The sequence below is a fragment of the Typha latifolia genome, chromosome 7, assembly GCF_019914945.1.
Source record: "Typha latifolia isolate L0001 chromosome 7, TyphaL0001v2, whole genome shotgun sequence".
Taxonomy (NCBI): domain Eukaryota; kingdom Viridiplantae; phylum Streptophyta; class Magnoliopsida; order Poales; family Typhaceae; genus Typha; species Typha latifolia.
This window is the reverse complement of record NC_133092.1, coordinates 4049129-4076113: the sequence shown is the minus strand read 5'-3', so window position 1 is coordinate 4076113 and position 26985 is coordinate 4049129. Positions and strand designations below refer to the sequence as shown.

Here is a 26985-nt window from a genome sequence, read left to right as displayed (position 1 = left end):
GAATTCCGACGGCATTAATTTAATTGGAACATCATTAAGTCCCCATTTCAAATATAAAAAAGTTAATGGCTGTTTCTAGCATTGATGTACATAAAAGTTGCTAATTTACTTCACTGATCATAAACATTGTAAAAATGGATTGAAAATATCATCACAACCTGCTCCAATGGTCTGAAGCTCTTTTGTCCTCTTTGGCGTGATGCTCTTGCAACAGAGGTCACAGACTATTAGATATCACAATAAGCTGTTCTCCAAAAATCGTGGACTTAAAAAAATTTATGATCTCAGAATAGGAAACTTATTTCAGAAAATTGAATTAAATACCAATTTATGGTACTATTGAATAAGAAGCCTGGTGTACTTCCATCGCCTGATCCTGTGATCACTTTAGCAGGAAATCCGACATAGTATGAGCAGTAAGAAAAGAAAATTCAAGTAATTCCCTTGGTTGTGGAAATAACCAAACTAACACTATAAAGATTTCCAGGTTTCTTCATACCAAAATCTTGTTCCACATTGTCTGCTGTTCATGAGTACATAGAATTCCACTCTATAGTCTATACATCATAAATGCTTGATGCATAGTCACAGGTGGACACCATCATAACAGAGCGAGAAGTTAAGACTTAGAAAACTTCAGCATTGTAATGATGATAAAGATGTTATATCCTATTGCTTCTGTACAGATGATAAAACAGGAAAATGCTTAGTTACACGACAAAACTAAACTATGCTTCTATTGATAATGGCTAAAGAAAAACATCTAAAGCCTGGAAATGCCTAAATGCCTACAATGGTCATCTACCAGAAGGCACCCGAACTCACTAACTGAAAGAACTGCTTAAGAAAAAGCTAGCAGTTCTTACTACTTTTCTCTGCTTTCTTTGTCGCAAAACAAGGATCGGCATCAACAAGCATGTTCACGACCTCTCTCATTGTAGGCCTCAGGGATGGCAACTTGGTGGTGCAAAGCATGGCAATATTCAAGATTTTTTTCATATCATCTTCTGCAAAAAGAGACACTCTATGATCCAAAACTTCTGCAAGATTTTTGTCATCCAGATGGGTTGAGACCCAATATATAAGATCCTTTTCACCATCAAACTGACAATCTGTTGGACTGCGGCCAGTAAGCAACTCTAGCAGGACAACACCAAAACTGTAGATATCACTCTTCTCAGTTGCCTTGAGAGAATATGCTATTTCTGCAAGATGTCCAATAATGTGCAAAACAAGTAAGTTTAACTCCATACTAGTTCAATTAGATCTTTAAAATATCCAAAGACTTCAGAATCAATACCCCTTTGAAGCATGCATGTGAAATTAGGAGAGACTATCAGGAAACAAAGAGCTATGCATGTCCATTATCAAGATCTAATATGTTATGACAAAAACTTTAAGCTTCTGTACTTAGATGACAGGAGATATTGTATATATGCATAGGATAACTTCAATTACAGAAAGCCGAAAGAACTACTAACAGAGCTAGTTTTTCTTTCCACATATTCTTAATTGCTAAAGAAATCAGTTGTAAAACTGAAAAAATATTATCCTTATAATATTGGTACGTTTAATTCTATTTCTTTTATTAGGCATAACTAAGCTACGAGGAATAACAGTTACATCAATAGAGAAAAGTCACACATAGTCTGCAAACTTACCAGGAGCAAAATAACCATGTGTACCAGCAAAACAACTGAGTTCCGACTCTTCGGCAACCTTTGCAATCCCAAAATCAGCAAGTTTTGGTTCATACTCCTCATCAAGCAAAATATTAGCTGATTTTATATCTCTGTGAATTATGGCTGGGGAACAGTCATGGTGAAGATACATAACACCCTTTGCAGCCCCCACTGCAATCTTATACCTCTTATTCCAGTCCAACTCTGGTTGTCCACCCTTGAATTCCCGCCGAAGTGCTTGATATAGATTACCATTTGGCATATATTCATAGACAAGAAAATCTGATCCTCCTCCTGTCAAGAAGGCATAAAGCTTCAATATATTTCTGTGCCTTATCCTACCCAAAGAATTTATCTCTGCCATTAAAATCTTTGTATAATCGCACTTCCATAATTGCTTTACAGCGACTGTCCCTCTGCTCTTATCCAAATCTAATCGATAAACCTTACCAGTGCCTCCTGATCCAATCAGATTTTCCTCATCCAAATGGCATATCTCTTCTGGATCAAGTGCTGGTGGATGAAAAGACTTCAGAACCCACTTTGGACCCTTTTCCATATCTTCCTCCAAATCACTCTTTCTACGAGATTCTTCTAACTTGAATCTTCCGTAGTGCAAAAATGCCAGACAAGCTAAAAGAACAGTTGTTGCTATCGATATGAATAGTACAAGAACCAGTTGTTTTCCGGAGAGATCACCAGGACTGTGGCTCCACTTGCAAAAGCTTATATTAGAAAAAGAGTACCTCCGGCTTCCTGGAATCTCATCAATACAGAGATCATCATTTCCATAGAATGCTTCATCTCCAGCTATCAGCAGAAGCTGTGGTGGAATCCTTCCTGATAACTGGTTATCAGAAAAATCAACATAACTTAGTTTGAGTGCTTCTAGACCCTCTGGAATTGAGCCTCTGATAATATTCTGAGATAGATTAAGCGAATTCAGTGACATAAGAAAAGTCAGTGTGTCTGGAATATTACCACTTAAAAAGTTTTGTGCAAGGTCTAGGTCTACCAAGCTGCTGCACATACCGAGTTCTGAAGGGATCAATCCTGTAAATGTATTTCCTTCCAAATGCAAAAATGACAACTGCTTCAACTTTCCAATTTGGGATGGAATTTGACCAGAAAAGCTATTATTAAAAGCAATAAATTTCTGCAACCGCCAAAGAGTTCCTAGCTCTACTGGGAGTTCACCAGAGAATTCATTATTCTGCACATACAGCTGACTCAAACTACCTGAAATTTCTATATCAGAAGATATCCCTCCAGTAAAACTATTGTCCGCTACATCAATGATGACTGCATATGGCAATCCCCACAACCCAGCTGGAATTTTCCCAGTAAACTGGTTTTGACTAATCCTGAATCTCTGCAATGTTTTGCAAGAAGAATAAGAATCTGGAAATTCACCTGAGAAATTATTGTCCAGAGCTAGCAGGAACTGCAAATTGCTATTTTCGCATAGAAATCTCGGGAATTCGCCAGAGAAGTTGTTCTCAGATATGTCTAACGTGTTGAGTGGACAAAATCGACCAAGATTAGCTGGGAATTCTCCTGAAAAGCTGTTTTCATAAACAGAAAAGGACCAAAGAGCCTGCAAACTTCCAAATCCTTCCGGAAGCTCACCCCAAAAGTTGTTCCGATACACATGAAAAACTTCCAACTTTTTAAGGTTACCAACTTCTGGAGGAAGTTTCCCAGTCAATTGATTGCGAGAGATGTCAAATTCAGATAGTAGGGTGAGGTTTGCAAGCTCAGGAGGAATTTCTCCAGTTAAGTTATTCTGGTAGAGCTCAATCTTGAAGAGGTTGCGCAAATTTGAAATTGCTTTTGGAAATTCTCCTGAAATTTGGTTGCGGGAGAAGTCTAATGTTCCGAGTGATGTCAATTTAAATATGCTGGCAGGTATCTCCCCTTTGAGATTACATTGTCCCAAGAAAAGCCATGTCAGGTTCTTCAGATTTCCAATATTTTCTGGAATATTTCCCTCCTCAAAGCTGTTCTCTCCAAGGCCTAGTTCAATTAGGCCCTCTAGGTCCCCAATCCAAGCTGGGAAATTGCCATGAAAGCCATTTGTTGACAAGTCAAGGACTTGTAGGTTCTGCAGATTTGAAAGATCTGGCAACTTGCCAGTTAAACTGTTTGTTGAGAGATTAAGGACTCTAAGATTTGTGCAGTTGGCCAATTCAGGAGGAAGAATGCCTGAGATGGAATTTGCTCCTAGCTCCAGAGAAGTTAAATTTCGCAAACGTGAAATTGACGGCGATATGTTGCCAGATAATGACAAATTTGCAAGTGAAATTCCTATCACTTGGTCAGAATTGAAGTTGCATCTGACTCCAACAAATTGGCAGGGAGATTTGGACTCATTCCAACTGTAAAGATGATTCATAGGATCATCTAGTTGGCTTCTTATGTCAAGGAGTGCATGGGTTTCTAGTGACAGGGATGTGGAGATTGGGAAAAATGCTAACTGGAGGATAGGCCAAAAATGAAGGAAAATGCTGAATTTTAGCATTAATGCGATGAACCGGTAATGACAAGTAGAATCTTCCACCTTCATTTTATCCCTGTAAACATAGATGAAAAAAAATATTATTTTGGTGACAGTAAACACTAAACATTAAGTGATTAAACCAACATTTGAAAGAAATATTGAGTAAAATTATATTCCAACATGGCAGAACATGAGAATTTACATTTTACATATCCAATGATGTATATTGTTTGCTAATAACATCACACTAGTTGATGAACCTAAGATAGAGTTAGACACTAATATAGAAGCATGATGAAGGAATTTAAAGTATAGTAAAAACCAAGTCTGATCTCTTAGGAGCATATATACCTGAGTATATATTTATTTGCATGTATGCTCCTTGATAATTAAGCCCTTGCAAGACTAACATTTGCACTACAACAATCAAGAGGTCCGAAACTTGCAAATATTCCCATCTAAAGCTTGAAATTTTGACATACAGTTACCTTTTTAGACAACATTGTCTACACAGATGGCATTGTGCAATTTCATTTTTTATTGTATATATTAAAATAAGAAATTTTAAGGCGTTAAATATGACATCCTTCTTTTGTTCTCTTTTTTGCCTTTGAAGTTTGAAATGAGCTACAACTACTGGAAGGGACCATCTAGAAAAGCTAGTGGATGATCCATAGGTGTCTGTAGGAAATAAAGGCCACTACACAAAGACAAAATTATTTTAAAAGTCAATATTATAATGTATAATGCAACTTACATCATTCTAAAAATAATAATCAAACTCACTTTGACAAGAGGATTTCTTTTGTATACTACTATAAGCTGCACACTTTTATGAATCAAATGTTACTTTTATCCACTGATCTTACAGGAACATCAACAATTATAGAAGATAGTTGTAGCTTCCTGTCTCGCGCATTGAGCTTTCCTATACCATATTCTGGAAAATACCTACAGAATACAAAATACATCCTTGTCTATGTCAGAATATAAAATGACAAAAACCATTGCTCTCTAACAGCTTAAGACTTTAAGATCAACCAGTTTATTGGTTATCAAACATGGTATCAAAGAGGGAGGTCATGAGATCAAATTCCACCGAGTCTGTTTGTCATTAAAAATGTAAATATTCACCCATTTAATTCAATATCCATGTCTTGGGTCTATTAGAATGTCGTGTAAGGGAGAGTGTTAGACTATAAAAGATAACAACACTTTCCTTTAGCAACTTAAATCTTAAGTCAACTAGTTATAGAAACAATACATAACTGTAATTTTCATAAATCTTTTTGTTAGATTGCTATATGCAATAAATGCTTAAGAGTCTCAAATGTTACAAAAATTCAAAACATGTGTACATGTTATGCTTTCTTCTACTTTTGTGGAAAATTGGTTATTCCATTTACAAGGGAAAAGAAATTGTTTACAGTCTTTTAGATAGGTTTTAATAAAAATAATATAAAATCACTGAAAGTGGAAACTGGAACTCCTCTTGATCGAACTAATTAAAAATCTCATAATTTAAAGCCTAATTGACTGTTCTTACATTATCTGACAAGTGAAGCAATCCATTCATTTTACTCCTCATGAATTTAAGTTAATCTAAGATGAGCTAAAACAGCACATCAAGAATCTACCTCATTAGGATTGGCCATCTATGATCCTAGGACTGACGAGTTAAGTGAGTTTCTAAATTGAGGAAGGAGAAGTTGTCCTATGATGATCTTTTCTCCTTATACTTTTAGGATCGTAATGGTACCACAGGGATTATGTATTTTAACTCAAGTTCCGATTCATGTCTTCACAGTCCCAACGTCTAGAAACGAATTATAATATAGTCAGACAGACAACTTATCATTTAAAGGAACGATCCGATTGATACTCAAGAAAGAAGAAATCAATTGCATTCTGCTATAACATAAGGCGACAGAACTTCTCCCATTCTTTCGTAAATTTCAAACTCAAGACCAACAGAAAGAACCAAAAGCAGTTCAAAACCGAACCTTTACCAGATAATTGACGGAAACCCACTAAAAGATAGCGAATTTGTCAGAGATTTCAAGCCAACTCCTCCGAAGCAGCCCTTGTACTGCAGTGAATTTGCGCACCGAGACTCAAAGCGGGAAACCCAACTCCATGCCTCGCACAGTGGGAAACCCAAATCGTAGAAATGGATGGAGAATGGCAAGAGAGCTCAAAGAAGGAATGGAGGAGGGAGATGAAGAGCTTTTGGAATTATAGAGAGCCCACTGAAAAGAGAAGTGGGCGCCTCTCCTCCACTATTTAAAGCCTGTTGCATCCAATCTAAAAGGACAAATATACCCCTTCCTTAATTTTTTTCCGTAAATTAAAAAATCATAAATAACATCCACAAATTGAGTATATTACAAATAAAGCTCTCATATTTTATTATTTATAAATTAAGTCTCTCATTTGTTTAAAAAAAAAATCAAGTCACCTACTAATGCCTCATAGATAGATGTAATCTAACCCAATTAAACTAAACCTCTAAAATATAGATTTCCAGTATAATAAAATTAAATCTAAGCCTCCAAAATACTAATATCATATGTAAACGTTAAAATTCATAAAATTATTTATGTTTAATCTGAAAGACCATGTTAGAGATAAGAATAGTATAAAAAAATATCATTTAATATGAATGAAATATTTCGCTTATTATTTCATCCTGCCAATCTTTGTTAAGTTAAAATTGCCTACCACTTGATAGTTTTTAACAAAGTACTTTAAAGTAACGAAATGAGAATACTTTATTTACAATATACCCAAGGTGTTATTTGTAATTTTCTCTTGGTCAGTCCAATTCGTATTAGATATCAAATGCTACGATGAGATACTGAATGATTGGTGATTAGGTCTAAAACCTAGTCTACTCTAGCGTTTGCTCTTATTTCACTGTTATAGACTTTCTAGCTTAAGACTAAGCATGCAATGCAATGGAGTTATCTTCATATGGGCATGTAATTTAATCTTGGATACTCACAAATTATTAAGTAATTTTTTTCTGTAATCATAGACTCGTAAGCTAATAAGTAATTATAGTTAGACAAAAAAGGGCTAACCTCTCTGATAAATATATTAAACAACTAGATCAATCCTCTTAAAAACACATCATAATAAATCTAAAATATACATATACAAAATTTTAGTAGAAAATTTATCAAATGTTAACTATAATATTTATAAAAAGATTTAAACTTATGGCTTTTGTCATGCGCTGTGCCGGTATGACTTTGATGACCTAAATACTGGTCTCTTTCGTTTTATTATAAGCCAAACACAGCAAGATATAAAGAAAGGAGCTCTCTTTTAAATCTGCAATTCAAGAGGAAGATTCTGCCTTGTTGACGATAAGCTTAAGCTCATAATACCAAGAACTAATTTCTTCAACTTCTATCCACTTGGAAAGAGGAGAACATAAATTTCCTTTTGTTGAATCCTTGCTGATAGGAAGCTATGCCAATAAACAACTTCTCGGTGTCTGGAGATTGGATAGCAGGATCTTGCAAAAGGGCTTTTGATGAGCTCACAGTCATGGTCACAATGCAACTTGTGTTGTTCTTTAAAAGCCTGGGAAATTTATTAATCAATTAGTTCATCCTCATATTGATCTAAAAGTTGTTATCTGTATAAAGAAAACAGAGTCCTGGGGAGGGGGAGGAAAAAAAAAAAAAAAAAAAAAGCAAAGCTACGCTTGAAGACAGACAAGCCTCCATCAAAGAGATATAAAGATTTTGGAATGGAATGCTTCCATGGAAATCCAAAGAAGATCAATTAATTTGTCTCGTGAACTCTCCTTAGCCTTGTCATCAGTTAAAGGCATCTCTCCTAATCTACCAAGGGAAAATTGCTAAGTATATTTTTAACGAAAAACAAGAGAATGTTTGTCCTTCATTTGACTAATGCCAATGTGGCACGATATTATATAGTTCCTTTGACACAATAAAGTAATGGTTGTTTTTTTATTGAAGTAGTAGAGCTGACAGAATTGGAAGCATTAGATACTAATTATCCAACAATAATTGGCCTATAATAATTCTTCATCAGATTTTGCATCCAAATTTTCTATGACTAGATTTTCCAATTCCTACATGGGTTAAATACATATCAAGACATTTCTTCTTGCCATGAGAGGAACTGTGAATATGAGTTCAAACCAAATCATAACATGGTAATCTCCACTTAGAATTACTTGAGAGGAAGATGAAACTTATACAACTTTACTTCACCAAACATATAAATCAGAGGCCACTGTGGAATATTTGACCAACTTCAGAAGTTCATGTAAAGACATATGACAGTCTTGGCTTGTATGCAATTGTGATGTATACAAAGACAATAATAGGATGACACACTACCAGCATGACAGACTTTTGGCATCATGCAAGATGATTACAAAAAAGAAAGGTAGAAAAAGAGATCGGATTCACTGTATGAAAGCCATCCATTTCTAGGATGTTTGCCACATTGCCAAATCTAATGACATCCACTTAGTGTCTGGGCGGCAAGCTAACTAGACTAATATGCCTCTCACCAAGTCACTATCATCCTCTCTGAATTATTGAACTGATGTTCTGGTCTCTCTTGCCATTACCATCACCAATGGCATCTATGATTCGTTCCTGAAGGGGACCAAATAAATATTATGAGTATTTCATAAGTTCAAATCCTAACAATACTGATTTAACTAGGACATCATTTAAAGTCTAAATAATCCTTCCAAGACTACTAATTAACTTGGCCGGCGCCTAATCAAAAGAGAATCTTGATCGATGGACCATCCTAAATGGACAGCAGTGATTCATATATAATCTCTAGTCGAGCCAAAACCACGTAGGTTTTTGTTCTGTTGTTACAAAAAAGATGATCTTTGTTAAACTATATGGAGTGCCAAAAACAAAGGAAGTAGTGGGTCATTAACATAAGTATACACATAAGGATCCACTTGAGATAAGAATCTTGGACTGTTCTTTTTATGACTGGTCAAAGAAAGAACAAGTGGATGGATTATAACACTAGTGAACTTGGTGTCTAACATAAAGTAGAGTTATAGTCGTGAGACTTTTGAGCTCTAGCATTATGAAAAGCTCCAATGTGATCATGATCACTTTGGAAATTAGAAAGATCCATTAGTGTGTTTGTGGACAAATTATGTCACTATCCCATGCTCTATGCATTCTTCTGTTATGTGCTGATGTAGAGATATATGATAGTATTTAGAGAGGAGAAAATTATCATTCAGCTTGTAATGCACTGGCAGCGCTGCCCTTTATCCCATATAGAGAATATTTTGCTCCAAGAAATTAAGAATGTTGCTACGAATGTACTTAGAATTAGAACTCATAATTCTAACAGCCTGCTTCTAGAATAGAGCTGTCCAGCTGTGCAAGGCTTTGGAATGAGTATAACACTTAAATATTAGTTGATTTGATTCATTTCTTAGCCTCGTTTAAGTTAGCTTAGTCTTATTAAAAAAAAAAAAATTGGATGTTTAATTGTGAAGTGAAATAGTGGGTGTCATTATTATCAAAATATTAGTGAATGGAAAAAAAAAAATTTGTATTGACTAAACAACAGCATATTTGGCTAGCTATTGTTGAACAAATTAAAGCTTATCTAAAGGGAATGCTGAGCTAAAATCATTGATACAATAAAACATTCGCTAACAGTGTCCAGAGAGAGCACGAGCTAATAAATAACCTAGGCCACCAATGCACCAAAATAAGCAAGAAATCGAGGGGAAAAAGAATGGGTTTGGAGAAGAGGTAACCTCTCCGCTTGTTCTTCAGATCCTTCTTCTTGGGGGGTTAGAATCTCCTCCTCATACATGCGTGAATTGGGGATACGGAAGCTTACTTAGGGTTTTGGAGCTGTCGAGTTTCATTGACGACGAGAAATTTGGGGAAGAAAGAGATCTGGCGCTAAACTGGGTTCAGTCATTCGTAATCCGAACTGGTCCGACCGTTAACTTTGAATTGCTCGGTGTTTATTTCATCATAATTCACTATTTTTAATTTGACCCTTATCCTTTTATTAAATTGTAGAAAACACCATATTTAGCTAAAGTTAGTGAAAAAAAACAGGGCGTAAACCAAAATAAGCACATTATGTAGAGAGTAAAATGAGAAAATTCCTTCAAAATAATTATATATATATATATAAAAGAAGGGAAGAATGTATTTATACATCTCTCTATTACTCTTCTACAATCTAAGGCATTGCCCCATCCGTATCCATGAGAGCAAAGATTGTGTATTTCTTTTGTTGCTTCCCTCCTCTCTCAGCCCTGAATGTATATTAGCAATTTTTTTTTAATTCTTTAATTTTGGTGAAGATTTTATTTAGTACCCTATCTATATATAAATTTTCAGTTCGAATAATATCATATCATTAATACAGGATCTTAATGGAATTTTCAATATTCTCTTGTGAAGATTTCATATACACTATATATAACCGAATTTTCAGTTCGATAATGTTGCGTAAATAATTAAATACGGGCAATAGACGCAAATTTCTTTTGATTTTTAGGGAAGTTTTCCTTTAACACACACACACATATATATATATAAGTGAATTTGCGTAAAAATGGGGTGCTAAGTGCAAATTTTTTTTAACTTTGGTGAAGTTTCCATTTAACGTCCTATATGTAATTGAATTCCATTAATTTTTAGTAAATTTTTATTTAACACCTTCTATATGTTAATTTTCTGTTGAAATAATAGTGCATAAAACAGGGTGCAGAATGCCAAATTTTGTTTTATTCATTTAACACCCTATGTAAATGAATTTTTGGTGTACTAATATTGCACAAATATAGGGTTTTAAATGAAAATTCCCATAATTTGGGTAAAAATTTTATTTAACACCCTGCATTAAGTGACTTTTCTGTCAAACTAATATTGCATAAAACAGGGTAGTCAATGCAAAAATTTTGTTTTTCTCATTTAACACCCTAAATAGTTGAATTTTCCATTCACTGATATTTTACAAATATAGGATTTTAATTGCAAATTTGGTTAATTTTAGTGAAATTTCCATTTAAATAAGTGAAATTTCCATTTTAGTTAATTTTAGGAATCGATCGACGGTACATCACTTATTTATTTCATCATACACCCTATCTTTTTCACTATTTCTAAATTGACCCTTGTCCTTTTATTAAATTGTAGAAAGCCCAGTATTTGGCCTGGTTTTGAAAATCTTGGAACGGCAGAGTCGGCATTAAAATTAGTGAAAAGACCCAAGATTAAACCAAAATAAGCATATTACGTAGAGCGTAAAAATGAGAAAATTCCTTCAAAAAGAGTAAATTAAAAAGAAGAAGAAGAATCACAATAGAATGTGCGTGTGAATAAGAACGATCGAAGAACAAAAACATCTCTTTATTACTCCTCTATAATTTAATGCGCATATTTGCTCATGCCTCTACTTGAAATTCTGCTCATCTATACCTCCATGCTGTTTGCATGAGGTAGATGAGAGAATATGCTTGAGATATAATAAGCACACAAATATATACTAGATAAACCTTTTATATTTCGCATAAAAGCATTCAACTGATACGTGGTTATGGAGAAAGGCATTCGATTAATGCATGACTTTTGGATATTACTCTGTTGTGCAAGACTCATTTTGTTCTTTGCTTACCCTGTTTCACGAATTTCTATAGAATTTAGTTGAAACTCCAGCTAACTCACTAGCTCTGTTAGTGTTACTGCAGCAAATACTAAAAAAGAGAGACCCTCCGACGAATGCAATAACCTGCATAAGAGATTATGTATTGCTAAAAGCTGTCAGCTTCCATAATTTTTCCGGGCTTGCGAGTTTATAAGCCCAAAAGTGGCCTTATATAGTTCCTTGAAAGCTGATCGTTGTAAGCTTATATGCCATTAATAATTTACGAATATATATATATATATATATATATATATATATATATATTTTTAATTAGTCATCAATATAGCGTGGTAAGATAGCTTACTAAGCTTTGATTTCTGGAGAAATTAAGAAAATATGTGTGCGAATTTAAAATATGAGTGCCATTATTCTTTTATATGATATAAAAAAAGTGAAATATAATTTAGAAGAAAATAAATATATGTGATGTAAATGCACTAAAATACCATTTATTGTATTTAATGTTAATATTATTATTTTAACAATATATATGTATAATTTAATAACAATTCGAATGTACATTAAAAGAAATCTCTCAAAAATGAATTACCGATGTTTAAGAAAAATCCATTGACTTAAACCAAAGGCCACCTAAATAACAACCTTAGTTAGCTCGTTGACGCAGAATATAAACTTGGGAACCTTTTTATCTTACAACATGACCTCGCACATATTTAAATATTATTCGGTAGACTTAGTTTAATGTTCATAATTACGATGTGCCTCTGGTACCCGGTTTAGTTTATGAGCATGAAAAGAGTGACAACAATCTTATTAATCACTGAGCAAAATCTCAAAGATCGTCTATTTTGATTCTCACAAGCCGGAGGTAAAATCAGAGAGTAAAACAAAACTAGCATAAAGGTGAAGTTCTAAAGACGCAAAAATAATTAATCAATCAAGCCTTCATCCTTCCATAGAACTTGGCCTTCTCCTCAGTAGTCTGGAAACGGCCATGCCCAAACTTCGAAGAGGTGTCGATGAACTTGAGCTTGATCTCCTCCATAGCCAATCGTGAAGTTTGCTTCAGCAGTGATTGCCTCAGGGTGACAACACGCTTCTTTGGTCCCACACAACACCCCTTGATTAGTAAATAGTCATCCTTGACCACTCCATAGTGTGGGAATCCTCCCATTGGAGTGATCTCCTTATCAGTCCTGCAAATTAAGTAAACATTGTTTATGTTGTGACTGTTTCCAATTTTTAATAATTAAGATCTATAGCACTGTAAAGGACTGGATAAAATTAGAAAGACATATCGGTCTCTAACCTGTCATACTCAGTAATGGCCGTGTGAGACTCCTCACCAGCTTTTCCAAGCTTGTAGATCTTCTTATTCATCTCTGTGCGGTGGTGGTAACCATTCTGTCCAGCCCTAGCCACAGTATATGAAACCCTTGCGGGATGCCAAGCACCAATGCAAGCAACCTTCCTCAGACCACGGTGGGTTTTGCGAGGAAGACGAGTTACACCCCAGCGAGTCACCACGCCTTCATACCCCTTACCCTTGGTAACTCCTATGATGTCAATCATCTCATCCTTCTGAAAAATAGCATCTACAGGAATTTGCTTCTCAAAGCAGCCATATGCATAGTCAACCTTCTCAGCAACACTTCCACCATTCACTTGGATTTCCATCAGATGTGCCTTCTTCTGTTTCAAGCCCTTCATCTTTCTAATCTAAAGATAGTGCATGCCAAAGAGGCAGAGCACATGTCAGTCAAGTTTCAGACCAAGAGAGTTCTATAACTTTGCTCCAGAAGAACATTTAGCTTATCAGAAAAACAGGATATGAATTTAAAAATAAGTAAACTACAAGTATATCTACCACCACTTAATGGTCAGCCATAAAAATTACTCGAACAAAATCATACTCAGATAAAGAAAAAATGTAGCATTACTTGAGTGTGAGCCAAAACACGAACAACAGTGGCGTATTTTTTCATCTTCTCCAATTGTGCCTGAATATCCTTTTTCCCATCTTCACTTTCATACTTCTTTGAATATTTGGTAAATGCTGTTTTCTTTGACTTGTACCAGTTCTTGTAAAACCTCCTTCTCACCTCTTCGCTAAGATGCTGAGCCCATACAGTGTTCAAAGAGCGAAGTCCTCTAGGTGTCTTCACATAGCCAACAACACCAACAACCACCATCGGCGGTGCTTCAATCACTGTCACTGCCTCACAAGTCTCCTTCTTATGAAGCTCTACATACAAATGAATAAAAACATGAACAAGTAGGCAAAAGATCAAACTATGAACTAGCCATCCCAGAAAAATTCAGAAAACAGAAAAAAGAAAGATGCACCAATGATTTAACATTTACTCTGATAATGAAAAATTGACTTACTTGATCCAGGTTTTTCAACATCCCTTACAATATGAGTCATCCCAGCTTTGTACGCTAGAAAGGCAGTTAGTCGTGGCAGCTTGCTTGGATCATCCTTTGGGAAGGATTTCACTGCACTCAGACCAAAAGGCAACAATATTAATAAAAAATTCAATTACACCAAAACTAACAAATTGATTATGAATAAGGAATAAACTTAATGATAACAATCAGGAAATTAGAGGCAGGATCAAAATTATTCGAACTTATGGTTAATATTTTAAGAAAGACGCTAACTCATTATAAATAGGAACATTGCAATTACATCCAATGGAGCAAGATATGTTTAATCTACAACTTCATCGATAACTTCTTTACATATTTGAGCTGCAGATTATGACAGATGAAAAAAGGCCTGACTTATGCTAAACTTAACCAATCTGTGATTGAAGTACTTACTTTTTTACCTTAATGATATTTGTCCTCTTATTTAAAACTTAGAAGAGATTAATACCAATAAAGTAAGAAAGCCAAATTCAACAAATATGTGATTGAATGTGTTAAACTGCTCCTTCAACTGTGGTATTTCATAAATACATGAAGCAAAGAAGTCTCAATATTATAAGGTAAATTTAATCAAATTATGCATAATGTCAATGAGCGATGCACCAATGCTCACATCAATTAAACAACATGGGTCACTTTCAAGCAAACTTTGTTATTTGATAGGAGTGGTTCTCACCGTAAACTGACCAAGCGCGACATATCCGGACTAAAATCCAGATTACCTATTGATTTTAGAAAGACAACCAGTTTGTTGTGTTATAAATAACCAAATCCAATTTTGGCTTAAGCAACGCTTTTAGTTCACTAATTCAGTAAAACAACAAGCATGACTCGACTTGATTAACAAAATCTAACCCGCATTATAACACTTAAAAGGTAGCTGAATTGCAGATCATTATGGCAGAACTAACAACTCCATTTCACTTGCTACAGAAAACATGATTAGGAGAACTGTGGCATCCAATAACAATCATGCTTTAGATGTATTGTTGTGCTTGTGCATTGTACTTACCGGTATACTTATCTTCCTTTTACACATAGAATAAAGTTTCAAAAAGGATATATATTATCAAAATAAACATAACTGCATATGCTGTTACTTCCAAAAAGCATATGCCATGAAAAGATGCAGATATTATAGTCTAAGGAAGAATGAACCTTTTCCTCTATGGCGTGAGGCCCTTTTCCTAGGAAGGAACCCAAGAGAGCCATGGCGTGGATGCTCAAATTTGCGATGCGACATGATGGTTGAACTTCTAGCTCTCTGTTACACAATGATCGAAAAAATCCTAAAGAAAAAGCTAAGTCCAGAAAGAAGAATCTCCCAAATTTAGATACAAAGAAAACCATGTATGCACAAGTATGACTACAACACATGTTCACATCCTCAAGATTGTACCAGCAAAGCCAATATAACTACAATGTGTTAAACAGATCTTCCAAAGCATCCTAATATCCTCTGGTAAGCACTTCTATTGAATGATTTGAATATTCCAGGCCATGTGTTGTGTAAGAACTAATTCACTTGTTAAACATAACAAAGACCAGGAAAGGAATAGCTAATATAACTAAGATAAGTAGCAAATTTGTACTTTTAGTTGAGAACCAAATAGTATTTATTATTGCAATTTCTCATACACAAATAAAATGCTCAAGGGTCATTTGGCCAAAAAATAAGAAATAGGTCAATAAGGTAATATAGCTCCATTCAAATCTAAATTACTAAAATAAATAGTCAGTTACCTTGATACAAATAAATAGATTATGACAAAGCATTAGCAAAGAACCGCCACATCAGGTAAATGATGGCAAAAACTGCCTCCACAACCAAAGGCCTATGGCAAATATTCTGCCAATTCTCGGGCTCCCTTGTAAGCCTTCCCAATAACACATCTATTGGTATTGGTAAGAAGAGCCTTTCCGAGACTCCAGCCTTGATTAATCACCAACTTATTTTTGGAGGACAGTTTAGCCACAACCAGAAATGGAGATATTTGCATGCTTTGACCAAAAATTATTCAAAATATCATATGAAAAATATGATGCAACCAGGACAAATTTATATTTGTACGTATTGATACATCTATATAAAAAACAATAGGCAGTAGCTCAGGTTAGAAAAATAAAGATATCATAGAAATAAGAAAAACACCCAAAAAATCTGTCCTTACTATCGTGACAAAAGAAAATTAATTTTATAAATTTCACATAATGTCATTTGAATCTCACAAAATAAATACTTAAAAAACAAATCGAACCATAGTAGATCTAATGTTTGTTATAGAGGTTTACAAAAAGTAAAAAGAAAAAACAACTATAAGATAACAAAAACTCACCATAAACATCAATTAACATATTACTTGATTCACAAAGTTCTCTCTTTCATATCAAACTGAACAGAAATAAGGCACTCACGTTTATTCAAATGAATGCGTTTAGTGTAAAAACCATTCTTGAGATTGAACAATCCCACGTTCGTATCTTACAAAACAAATCGACCGCCTTCAAAGATTCATCAAATGATTATAATAAAAATAACTCAAGAAGGAATCGAGTCTACAGACAGAATCTCCTTTTACAATTTCATAACTTCAACTGGATTTAAGTCGCGCAAATTTTTTTTTAAATAGTTATATTGGCTTCTTAAAAATATTGATCTTGTGCAAATATGAGAGAAAGCAATGAATTTTGTCAAATAGCAATATAAACTAATTGGAATCTCAAAGTTTAGATCTTTAGCTCTAGTCTAACCCAAACACCGAAATAAAACCATAGATTTCATAAAGACCAACTCGACCTTGAATAAAGGACTGAGTCTTTCGATAGAATCAAGAGAGAAATCAGCAGAAACGAGAATGCATGGATAGTACCTCGCTCGCAAGAGATGGAAAAGAAGAGAGTGAAATGAGACGCCGCAATGGAAGAACCGGGTTAGCTGGCTTTATACTTATAGTGATGCGGACGGTGGAGATCAGCGCTCCCCAAGACAAAACCCTAGAATTTAGAAACGAACGGCTAGTCTTTCAGCTGTTGCAATTGTAAGGGTTGCAGCGTGCGGAGGGTTGATCTACATTCTACCCTATGCAGTGGATTCGGGTCGCAGAACGTCTGATCCTGATCCGATAAGCGAAAGAGGCCTGTTTTGGTTTTTCTTTTAAGAAATTTAAGGTCTGTTTGGTTGCCGAATTTACCACATTGAAACCTAAATTATATATATTAACCCCAAAAAAAAAAACACACAAATTGTTTACATTTTTTATCCTAAAAAAAGTTACACCAAATAAAAACAGAGTGAAAGGTTGTATATTTTTTTGTCTTATAAAAGAAGATGGTTAGATGAAGAGGTGAGAAATACCCCTGGAAATCACTACTATTTAAATTACAAGCTATCTAGTTAGCTTTCATATAAACATGACTAAAAATAATTTCTTCAAAATAGTTCTTGATAGTCAAAATGTTTTCAATAATAAGTTGTATGGTCAAAAGCCTATCTGGCTTAGTTTTTCGGACTCGCATTGCACTCTGATTCGTTACATCTTAGTTCTCCTTGTGAAAAGGTCAGGTGGTTCATTTTTAGTGACTGCATGATTGTTGTCGATGCTATTAATGATCCCAAACAATCATCTAGAGTGGACTATCACTGTAGTCATTAGAAAATGTCTTAGGTGAATGAAAATATATATGTCGATCCATATCTTCTTTACAAGTAGGACCACCAACGATGCACCTCATGATTTAGCTAGGTTTAGCTCTCAAAAATATCAATAAGATTTTAATAAATTAAATTAAAAAAAAAGTCTTTTGCAGTCCAATTCTTAACGCTCACGCTTCAATGAACAGCACAAATATAGCTCAAATAGGACAGACACCCAGATAAGTTCCTTGGAAAATCCAGCACTGGCCTGATTAGTCCCTGTACCAAAGGCCTCATCCGAATTAAGGGTGATGAAATCCTCACAAGTCACAAGGTGGAGATCACCGAATCCATCCAAATGGACCCCTGCAGCCTGATCCCACCAGTAGTCAGGTTACAATAATCCATGGAGAGAAGGCTACAATTTTTTTCTAATCACAATGTGAACAGGAGGAGGCTTAATAGCTTGGAAAATGAGATCATTCGTAGCTTTCCACAATATTGAAAAGAGTTGGCAATCAGCGCAGAGATAAAAGGATCACCATTGTCTTCAAAAATCCAATCACCATCCTCCCAAAAGTTAAAAAGATATTATAAAAGAATTATGGTGTTGAGAGAGTGTGTGATATCATATCAGCCAATCCTTGCACTGAGATTTCAGCAGATTTGGATGAATTTTTTATGACTTGAAATCAGATTTAGATTGAATTCATTTTCACTTAAGCTGAGTTTTTGAAATCTCAATTAACCTTTTATTTTCTTACCCAAGAGTAAATTAGGAAAAGAAACATAACGAAACGGTCAGATTTAGTTCCAACTAAGTCAATAAAAATCTATTTAGAATTCGTTCCACTGATACTAGCTAGCAGCATGTTATTATTGTTTTAAATTATTTGCATTGCTTCCTAGAAATGGGGTTAATTCCCCCAGAAAATGAGAAGAAAAGCTAATAAAAAAAATCTCTTTATTCATCAAATTCAAACAATTTAATGGACAAAAGGTTGCCCCATTCAATCTGCAAATGATGAACAAAATGTACAGGAGATACCAGATGTAATTCCTTTTAAATCTTATCAAAATTGATTCATTTGATAACCCACAGCACTGCACATTCCTTTGAAGCATAATCTTATCATGCAGAACAGGTAAAAATTATACAACAGTTTACTAGTATCAATTTTTGCCACAGGCTCTATGCAGCTGCAATTTCTCTGTTTAGGTAGTCTATAAACATCCTCTTTGCACTATCTGCATCTGTAGGTGGGGGAGGCCCACTCAAACTGTACTGCCCTGCCAACTTTATGAAGGTGCGTCGCAGGCTGCGGAGCTCGGGCAACCCAACTGATCTTTGGATGTCGATGTGCATTGACAGTTAAGGTCTACTACATTAGGGGTAAAATAAAAAGGAATTGCTTACACAAAGAAAAGAAAAGGATAAAAGGACCAACTAAAGCAGCAAACTAATACAATTACAAAAAATTCTTAGTCTTATAAAAAAGTTTGTAATAGAGATGAAACTGTTGAAAATCAGCTAGAAAGATTTAACACTTAGATCTGGCCAGTAACTGATTGGTTTCTTGGCATCCAAACAAGGTATTGAATGAATAGATGATCTTGAAGTGTCTTTTGCATACCAAGTTAATAGAGTAGGAAAGATACACTCATTGCAGCTGGTGCAGGTTAGGTAAGAGGTTGGAGTTAGCAGTAGAACCAGCATTTAGTCTTTTGTCAAAAAGGATATGGTTGGTAAATGATCTCCAAGAGATATTTTGTTCATGGGACCTCCAAAGAGACAAGACTGTGCTTCAACAATTGCATTGATCACTTCCTGGAAAGAATCAGAGGATGTGAGCAGAAACTTTCTCTATAAATTCAGAAAGAAGAAAGAAAAAAAAAGAATGTCGAAAAGGTACCTGTGTTGCTCTATCCATTTCATATAGGGAATTAGCCTCTGTTTTACGTGCCTGAAACAGTTAGGAAGAATCTTCAATCATATAGATATTGCATTATAAAATCAAAAACAAGCAATGGCATATTAGTATTACAAATACACAATCACTGACAAATTAATATAATAAAATACACGGGAAGCAAAATGCAGCAGGCAAATGCTCAACAAATTAAACTTATGGATAAAGATCATTAATCATCCCCACATTCATAATCTCCCTGGGTCTTGTAACGCCGTAAAACTATGAAAAGATACGGCAGGAGAATGTGGAGTTTGATATTCTCAGCATATAGGATTTCTGAGCACTCGCATCAACAGGCACCATAGTGTTACCATACTTGGTCACACTTAAAACAATGTTGACATTTTAAGTGCACAATACCTAGTTTTCGAGAAACTGCAAAAAGATCCTCCTAATAAGGTTCACTATAACTTCTTTAGCTACATGATTTATAGCTTTCCTCTTCCTCATCCTACAATGCTATAGAAGCAAGGCATGAGTGCATGAATATCAAAACATACAAGCCTTACGGTGGATAATCATGGTGAATAGGCTTTATAAATACTACCTTTAGTTACAGCAACAGGAAAGTGGTCTAGCTTGCAAACAGGATCTTGAAAGAGTTAAAATGTTCAGGTGATTGAAATATATCAAATATAAAATACTCATACAATATCAAATAATAGAAAAGGTTACTACTTACACTCTGAGTTGCTATAGTAGGCTGAAGAACTCTAACATCTCTTGTTTTTGAATCCACCTTTTTTGTCAAGTAGGAGACAGCCTCCTCAATGACAGGAGATGACTGCTTTATTCCATCTTCAGAAGGATTAAGAGAAGGCATGTCAAAAGAAATACTTGAGATTATTAAGCATCTGTTAGGAAAGACATTAGCGAGTTTGACACATTTAAGAAGGCATAATGGCAAGTTGGCTGCCATATTCAGGTATTCAAATAATGAGATAACTTGAATGGTCGTGCAACGAAACCAGAAGTATGTACTAAAGGCAGCCTTTTGCATTGAAAAGGGAAAGAAGAAATTTTCCATAATGCATAGAAGTCCTTCACTAAGAAAGAAAACTGAAGGGCCTCCAGACAATATATAGCTGTCATTACTTTTTAATTATCTTATTAAATTCTCTAAGAAGTTATCCAAAGTGTTCTATACTTGGATACAAGTCAAACGAGAAGGAAGCAAGATCTCAGCTTTAGAATAAAATGAACAGTAGGTTAGTCTTCTTAAGGTTCATCCTGGTAGCCTGAGGCACTAATGTAGAGTCCTATATTTTTTTGGCGCATTTACAAGTCATTTCCCCTTGATTTTCTGTGGCAGTCAACACAAGCACTGGCAATCTTAATGGTCGCTGTAAGAGTCCTCTTTATGACATAGTAATAAATAACTCCATAGTAATAAGATTCCATGTGGGACTCAAATAACTAAAGAAAAGTGTTACTTATCCACTGTGATTCTAGCCAAAGTTAAAACAGTGTAGATTCAGATTTGCTTTAGCTTTTTATCTGAAGAGTTTGTCACAATTTAGGACACATATGGGGTAAGTTCAAATCCTTATAAAGAGGACATTAGGTGGCTCAAATTTAGGATCTATGATTTTGATGAATGAGAACAATATCTTCTTTAACCATGTAGTCGTCTACCCCTCAATATCTATCTCTTCTTTCTTTCCTTAGGATATTATTCCTCTACATGATAGGTCTACCATTGCATAGTAGGGGTCTCATTATCTGTAATGCATTAGGAATAGTCAACATGGGAGAGAATGGTGTGGCCATAACATCCAAATATTTTTCTTCAGATAATACCTGATAGATTGGCAGCCAATCAGGTAAGAAATGCTACTTGACAACATTGATCTCTGTGTAAACCAGTTAGATATAATATTAACAATTTAAAAAGGCATTAAGCAATTTAATACCTCTCGATGGAAATAATTCAAAAAGTGGAGAATCCCACCGGTTCCGTCTATCTGGTTTCTCAAATCTTCGGATCAAATCTTCAAATCTGTACAAGTAGATTGTGAGTTAATTCTTGCCCAAGATTATCTGATGAATCAATCTAAACAGGAGAAATATTTTAATAAAAAGCTAAACAATAATTAGCAAGTGAAGACATAACAATAAGTAACAAGCTGGTCTGGTAGATTTTTGACATGAGAGATAAACAAAAACACTTTCTTGGTTGCGCCCTGCTGAAAATTTAATGTCTGAAGTATGAATAATCTTTCCTATATCGGGACTATATACTGATCATATGTAAATGCAATCTGCATATAAAGAAAAGTGGGTTTATGTAGCTCCTTCAGAAGGATCTGGGATAACAACCTTTCAAATGTAGCAGAAAAGTGATGCTTATGATGCAGATCACAGAGTAATGTAAAAGAAGATAATCTTTACTTACATCCTAGTATCGTAAGTTGATTCACCCATTTCACCACGCTTGTTATTCCACTCCCTACAACCGTTTTCTTCTGTATCGCAGAAAAGCTGAAAAATAAACATTACAAGTAAATAAATTGCTTTCTGTTTTTCTATCATACATTCATACTAACACAAAGCCACATCAATAATCAAATAGAGGTCGGCAGTGTAACCCTTTCTATCCTTTATGTCCTCTTCCCTATAAGATCCTTCCTCTACAGTTGAATCTCAAATTGATTATCGACATGTTTCGTAGGTAAACTATTTTGAGCTTATCATCTTAGACGAAGAGATTATTTACCTCCTCAGCTTCTTATGCTGATATTAATCACCTAAAGATAAAAGGTTGGAAACCATCTGCGTAATGGAACTGTTATACCTGTGTGCCTATTCCAAGTTTTTAAATTAAAAATAAACAAAAAAATTGGACAATAAGAAAATTATTTCCAATCACAGATCAATTAAAGCATATGCCAATGCCTCTAAAAGGTAGATGGTCATGAAATCCAAATTTAGGATTGTGGAACTTACTGAAAGCACTTGAAAATTAGGAAAGATAAAAAAAAGGTTTCCAAATCTTATAGGAAGTGAGGATAATAATATTCAACATTTGCATTCAAACTTACCCTTTCCAAGTTAATGTAAAGTACCTAAAGAAGTCAAGTAAATGGGATTAGAAATGAAAAATATAACAGAAGGCTACAGAAAGTGTTCAATAAGGTATCGGAAAGAAATCATACTGCCCATAAATCACCAAGAGGAATCAACTTGACAACACATATAATGCAAGTACTAGGCCATGTAATAATATTAACAAGTATGGCAAATGACCAGGGTAGTCTGTAAATAATCAGTGGAAGTTATGACAACATTCAAACACATAGCTAAGAGCAATAACAAAACCACATCCATGTTAGTTGCTAAAGCATTACCACACAATATCTAATGCCGGCAGCTCGAGCAAGGCACCATAATTCGTATCTATAACCCTGCATTTTGAACAAAGAAACATGCAATCATTCATATATTAGATAAGTAGTATGATTAATTCCAAGTAAAATAAGCAATTGAAGAACACCTTTCTCACCTTTATGTTGTTCAGAGAGTCCACAATAATTATATTGTCTTTTGATAAGGATCTATCAACTTCTGATCTAAGAACACCCCTTAAGTTTTTCTCCACAACCATATCTAGAAATAAAAGGACCAAGAAGAATATGAAACACAAGATTCTTTTTTGTTTCCTAGATAAACTATATAGAACATGAATTTGATGGCATGTAGCAATTTATGATAAGTGAAGGATGAAACTTTTTGAAGTTCAAGTACATCTTTTCCTTACAAGAGGAGGATCTATGACTAATGACTTTGTTTAGATTTAATTCATATAGCATCTCACTATTTTGCTCAACTTACGGTTAGACCCTCTATGAATACCCCAGCTGCATAACTTAAATTTAGGTTTTGAGAACATTCAACCACTTTTTGGTAGCTTCCACTTTTATCACATTCACCGCCTATGGATGTAGCTCCCATTTTCTTTCAACATGGATTGTTAAGAGTATAGACACAATCTGTAGCAGCTCATTATTCTGCTCGATCATAGTTAAATTATTTTGTGCATATGAATGCCAATTTGTATTGTTTGGTGTAAGACCGTAAAAGTCAAATACTCATCATGAAAGGAGAAGCACTCCATGCCAGCCCCATGAGCCCAGGGTAGACTACACATTCCTCAACATTATATATGCACATGAACACAGCTATAAAGTTGTCCCAAGGCTAACTATAAGACAAACATGTCATGCTCATAAAAAGACGATGCTGTAAAAGAAACTAACTAAAATATCCAAGATGATCTTTAAAACTTCTTTAGACTCTAATGGATGCCAACCTAACCTGTGCTATGGTGTAAATTTCATCTTATACTTCCCAATATGTACATTGAGCTCAGCCTCAGCATTTGAAAACCCTTTTTGGTGTCTGTCAAATTTGCACAACCACTAGATTAAACATACGAAATAGGTTTTAGTAGTATAATTATAGGTTAAGAATGGCATTCATGGTGAAGAAAGTTTGTTCTTAATAGCTTCAATTAATTGGAGGCCACGGATCAGTTATTAGTCCGTGATCAATCTCGTGAACAGTTAATAGACAATGCTTCAAATCTCTGTCTTAATCGCTATGATTTACCAAATAATAAAGCATTCATCCAAAATTTTCCTCCTCTCCCTTCACCAAATCAAGAAACCGTATTATAATGATAAAGGAAGCACCTTTTAGCATCTAATCAAGTAGTTAGTTAGTCTAATGCTCCTGTGGCTTATTCTCTTCCAATTTAAATCCAAGATATAGTGAAACTACCAAAGTTATAAGTGAGCAACAACGTAATCACATCACTCAGAGAGATATACTCACCGAAGTAGCTTTGGTTGCGGCCTAGATGGAGAGAGGACTCATCGATGATCCTGACGGTCGGTTTGGCCTCCGCGTCCTGGAGAGCCTCGGCAAGGCAGATAGCCGCCGTCGATTTCCCGCTGCAGGGCTGCCCGCAGATCACCACGAGCGCCATTAAAATCCAAGAAGCGAAGAGAAGAGAAACCCTAAAGCACTTCGAATCTAAAAAAGAGGAGACGAATAAATCTCCTAAAAACAATAATATCAATTCGAGCTCGCGTTAAGCGATCGGATAACGCAAGACGGACCGTGGTTTTCTAGTTAAGCGCCCTTGTAACACCCTGTTCGAGCTCGCCCCAAAGCCTAAAGACTAAGGACCTTTTAATAATTACTAATTTAATTCGTAGTTTTCTACAATTATTCCAATAACACCCTGTTCAAGATTGACACGAAAGTTCCTAATGGAATAAAATGTAACGAAGGAAACGTTTTCTTAATTTCGAACACAAATAAATGTTCATAATCTCCAAAGAAAAAATTTGTGTTTTCTGTACAGTCTGATTATTATATCCTCCCATTTATTCAAATAATTGTTAGAGATTTATATAAGTTATACTACTCAAAGGGGGTATCGAATAGACTTAGGAGTGATCCGAGTTTGTTTTCTTTTTTCTCTCTTCCTTCGAGTGAGCTTCCCCGCCCCGTGCATGGCTACCATAGCTTCCTCACAGTGGGAGGTTCTTCTTTTTCCTTTATTCTATCTTTTTTTTCTTTTTTCTCCTATTTTTCTTCCGTTTGATCTCTCTTTTTCTTTGCTCTTCTCTCTTCCTTGCTACCCTTTATCTCCTCCCTCATCATTGTTGTCGTTTTTATCTCATGCTTCAGCTACCAACAAATATGATAGGCTTGGGCAGTAGTTAGGGAGAAGTTAGGGTGCGCGTATATGTGATGTGTTGTGGATTCAAGGAAAGTTTTTGCCGTATTAGATCGGCATGCCAAATCTCTAACTTATGTTGTGGTTTAAGAGGAGATAGTTTATTCGCCCATTAGGCATTGCATATTTATTTTTCTTGTTTTATTAGTGAATTGATATTTATAAGTGAAAACCTTTCATCAACATTGTTAGTGTTTTTTTCTCTTGCCCTTAGAGATCATATGCATTTGTGTATTTAATTAGTGGATCATGACGAACCCACAGACTAACCTATTGTTGTAGTGCCTGCATTGCGCTCTATTTACTTTCTTTATAATATTGTCTATTGTAGCCAAGTGTGAAATGTATGCCAAAAGGTGATTGCCCTATTCCTCTTTTCATTCTGTGTATTAACCTGTAATTATTATATTAATCTTAGATTTTTTTTATAAAAAACAAATCCTGCCTACCACATTCCCTTAAAAAACTTTATGCCAAAAGAAAAAAAATAAAACTTTATATGTCAGGCCAAGTTAGATTAAAAAACATTTTAGTAGATTTTTGGTATAGTTAAGTTTAATTAGTGACTAAGATTACAATCTGATTCTCAATTAATGGTGAATGGTACTTAAACATTTGTATAAATAATGAGAACTTGTTAATTTCTTTTCATGGTTTGAATTTTTGTCCCTCCCCTCAGTGGAAGGTATAACTCAATATCAGCCTTATTTCTTAATGTTATTAGACATTACGTGATGCATTGAAAAATAAGATTAAAAAACTATTAAAAGCGGTCCAAAATTGATTTAAAAAAATAGAATTGAAACCGATCGAAATATTTTATTACTTAATAAAGCCAAAACGAAAATTAAAATATTTTTTTTTTATCAAGCCAAAATTAAAACCGAAATGAAACTTCGAACTATGCTTTTGCCGTCTTCCTCTGTCACTCCTAGGAGTAATTTTGAAGATGGACTTCTCGGCGTTTGCTTTCAACAAATCTATCCCTCTACCAACTCTAGAAAAAAGAAAATTTGATATATGTCCTCCTATACTGCACTATAATAGATATTAAAAATAAAAGTTAATAAGAATTTGATCTCTAGAAAAGAAAAGAGTTTATACTAATACCATGTTAAATATCTAGTTAGACACAAAACTTTGAATTATATAGCTGATCACTATTACTCATCTTTTTTTGTTATCTTGCAATGAAAGAGATCAGACACCCAAAAGCAGGAGTCTACTATATTTAGTTTTCTTAACCTCTGATTCCTCCTGTCCACGTCCTGTATCTCTCTTCTCAATAAGCTGACCACTGTAAACCTATCTATGTATTAATCCATGTCAAGATTATGAGTTCGAATTATCTCATA

At 34.8% G+C, this 26985-nt stretch overlaps 3 protein-coding genes across 8 annotated transcripts; all 3 read right to left on the bottom strand.

The window, feature by feature from the left end:
* Positions 1-466: 466 nt before the first annotated feature.
* Positions 467-6430, bottom strand: LOC140792301 (uncharacterized). 5 transcript variants are annotated; one of them, XM_073143207.1, is made up of 4 exons: positions 6192-6430; positions 4969-5133; positions 1662-4255; positions 467-1205 (listed from the first exon to the last, which is right to left on the bottom strand). In XM_073143207.1, exons 3-4 carry the CDS (start codon positions 4246-4248, stop codon positions 853-855), a joined length of 2940 nt encoding a protein of 979 aa, XP_072999308.1. In that variant the 5' UTR covers positions 4249-4255; positions 4969-5133; positions 6192-6430; the 3' UTR covers positions 467-852. The 5 variants fall into 5 exon arrangements, with proteins under 5 accessions (XP_072999308.1, XP_072999307.1, XP_072999306.1 ...); XM_073143206.1 differs by having other exon boundaries at positions 6186-6419; XM_073143205.1 differs by having other exon boundaries at positions 5052-5133; positions 6186-6419.
* Positions 6431-12624: 6194 nt separating this feature from the next.
* Positions 12625-17315, bottom strand: LOC140791658 (large ribosomal subunit protein uL3y-like). Of its 2 annotated transcripts, none has more exons than XM_073142267.1 (6): positions 17148-17315; positions 15436-15541; positions 14233-14343; positions 13785-14089; positions 13154-13563; positions 12625-13040 (listed from the first exon to the last, which is right to left on the bottom strand). In XM_073142267.1, the coding sequence occupies exons 2-6, from the start codon at positions 15518-15520 to the stop codon at positions 12782-12784; spliced, it is 1170 nt and encodes a 389-aa protein (XP_072998368.1). In that variant the 5' UTR covers positions 15521-15541; positions 17148-17315; the 3' UTR covers positions 12625-12781. The 2 variants fall into 2 exon arrangements, with proteins under 2 accessions (XP_072998368.1, XP_072998369.1); XM_073142268.1 differs by having other exon boundaries at positions 17075-17190.
* Positions 17316-18968: 1653 nt separating this feature from the next.
* LOC140792901 (protein KTI12 homolog) lies at positions 18969-25034 on the bottom strand. Its single transcript, XM_073144127.1, has 9 exons — positions 24718-25034; positions 23387-23490; positions 23232-23288; positions 22280-22365; positions 21798-21883; positions 20567-20682; positions 19825-19875; positions 19653-19739; positions 18969-19271 (listed from the first exon to the last, which is right to left on the bottom strand). The coding sequence occupies exons 1-9, from the start codon at positions 24869-24871 to the stop codon at positions 19104-19106; spliced, it is 909 nt and encodes a 302-aa protein (XP_073000228.1). The 5' UTR covers positions 24872-25034; the 3' UTR covers positions 18969-19103.
* Between the last annotated feature and the right edge of the window lie 1951 nt (positions 25035-26985).

What these genes read in the sequence shown, in the direction of transcription:
- LOC140792301 (XM_073143205.1), bottom strand. An exon ending in ACATGGTTATTTTGCTCCTG is followed by an intron (nt 1,206 to 1,661) that starts GTAAGTTTGCAG and finishes GACATCTTGCAG; the next exon opens with AAATAGCATATTCTCTCAAG.
- LOC140791658 (XM_073142267.1), bottom strand. Translation starts at nt 15,520, where the DNA reads ATGTCGCATCGCAAATTTGAGCATCCACGCCATGGCTCTCTTGGGTTC. An exon ending in CTCACGCCATAGAGGAAAAG is followed by an intron (nt 14,344 to 15,435) that starts GTTCATTCTTCC and finishes GTCTGAGTGCAG; the next exon opens with TGAAATCCTTCCCAAAGGAT. An exon ending in GCCATTACTGAGTATGACAG is followed by an intron (nt 13,041 to 13,153) that starts GTTAGAGACCGA and finishes CTTAATTTGCAG; the next exon opens with GACTGATAAGGAGATCACTC.
- LOC140792901 (XM_073144127.1), bottom strand. Translation starts at nt 24,871, where the DNA reads ATGGCGCTCGTGGTGATCTGCGGGCAGCCCTGCAGCGGGAAATCGACG. An exon ending in ACTCTCTGAACAACATAAAG is followed by an intron (nt 23,289 to 23,386) that starts GTGAGAAAGGTG and finishes TTCAAAATGCAG; the next exon opens with GGTTATAGATACGAATTATG. An exon ending in TCAACTTACGATACTAGGAT is followed by an intron (nt 21,884 to 22,279) that starts GTAAGTAAAGAT and finishes CTACTTGTACAG; the next exon opens with ATTTGAAGATTTGATCCGAA.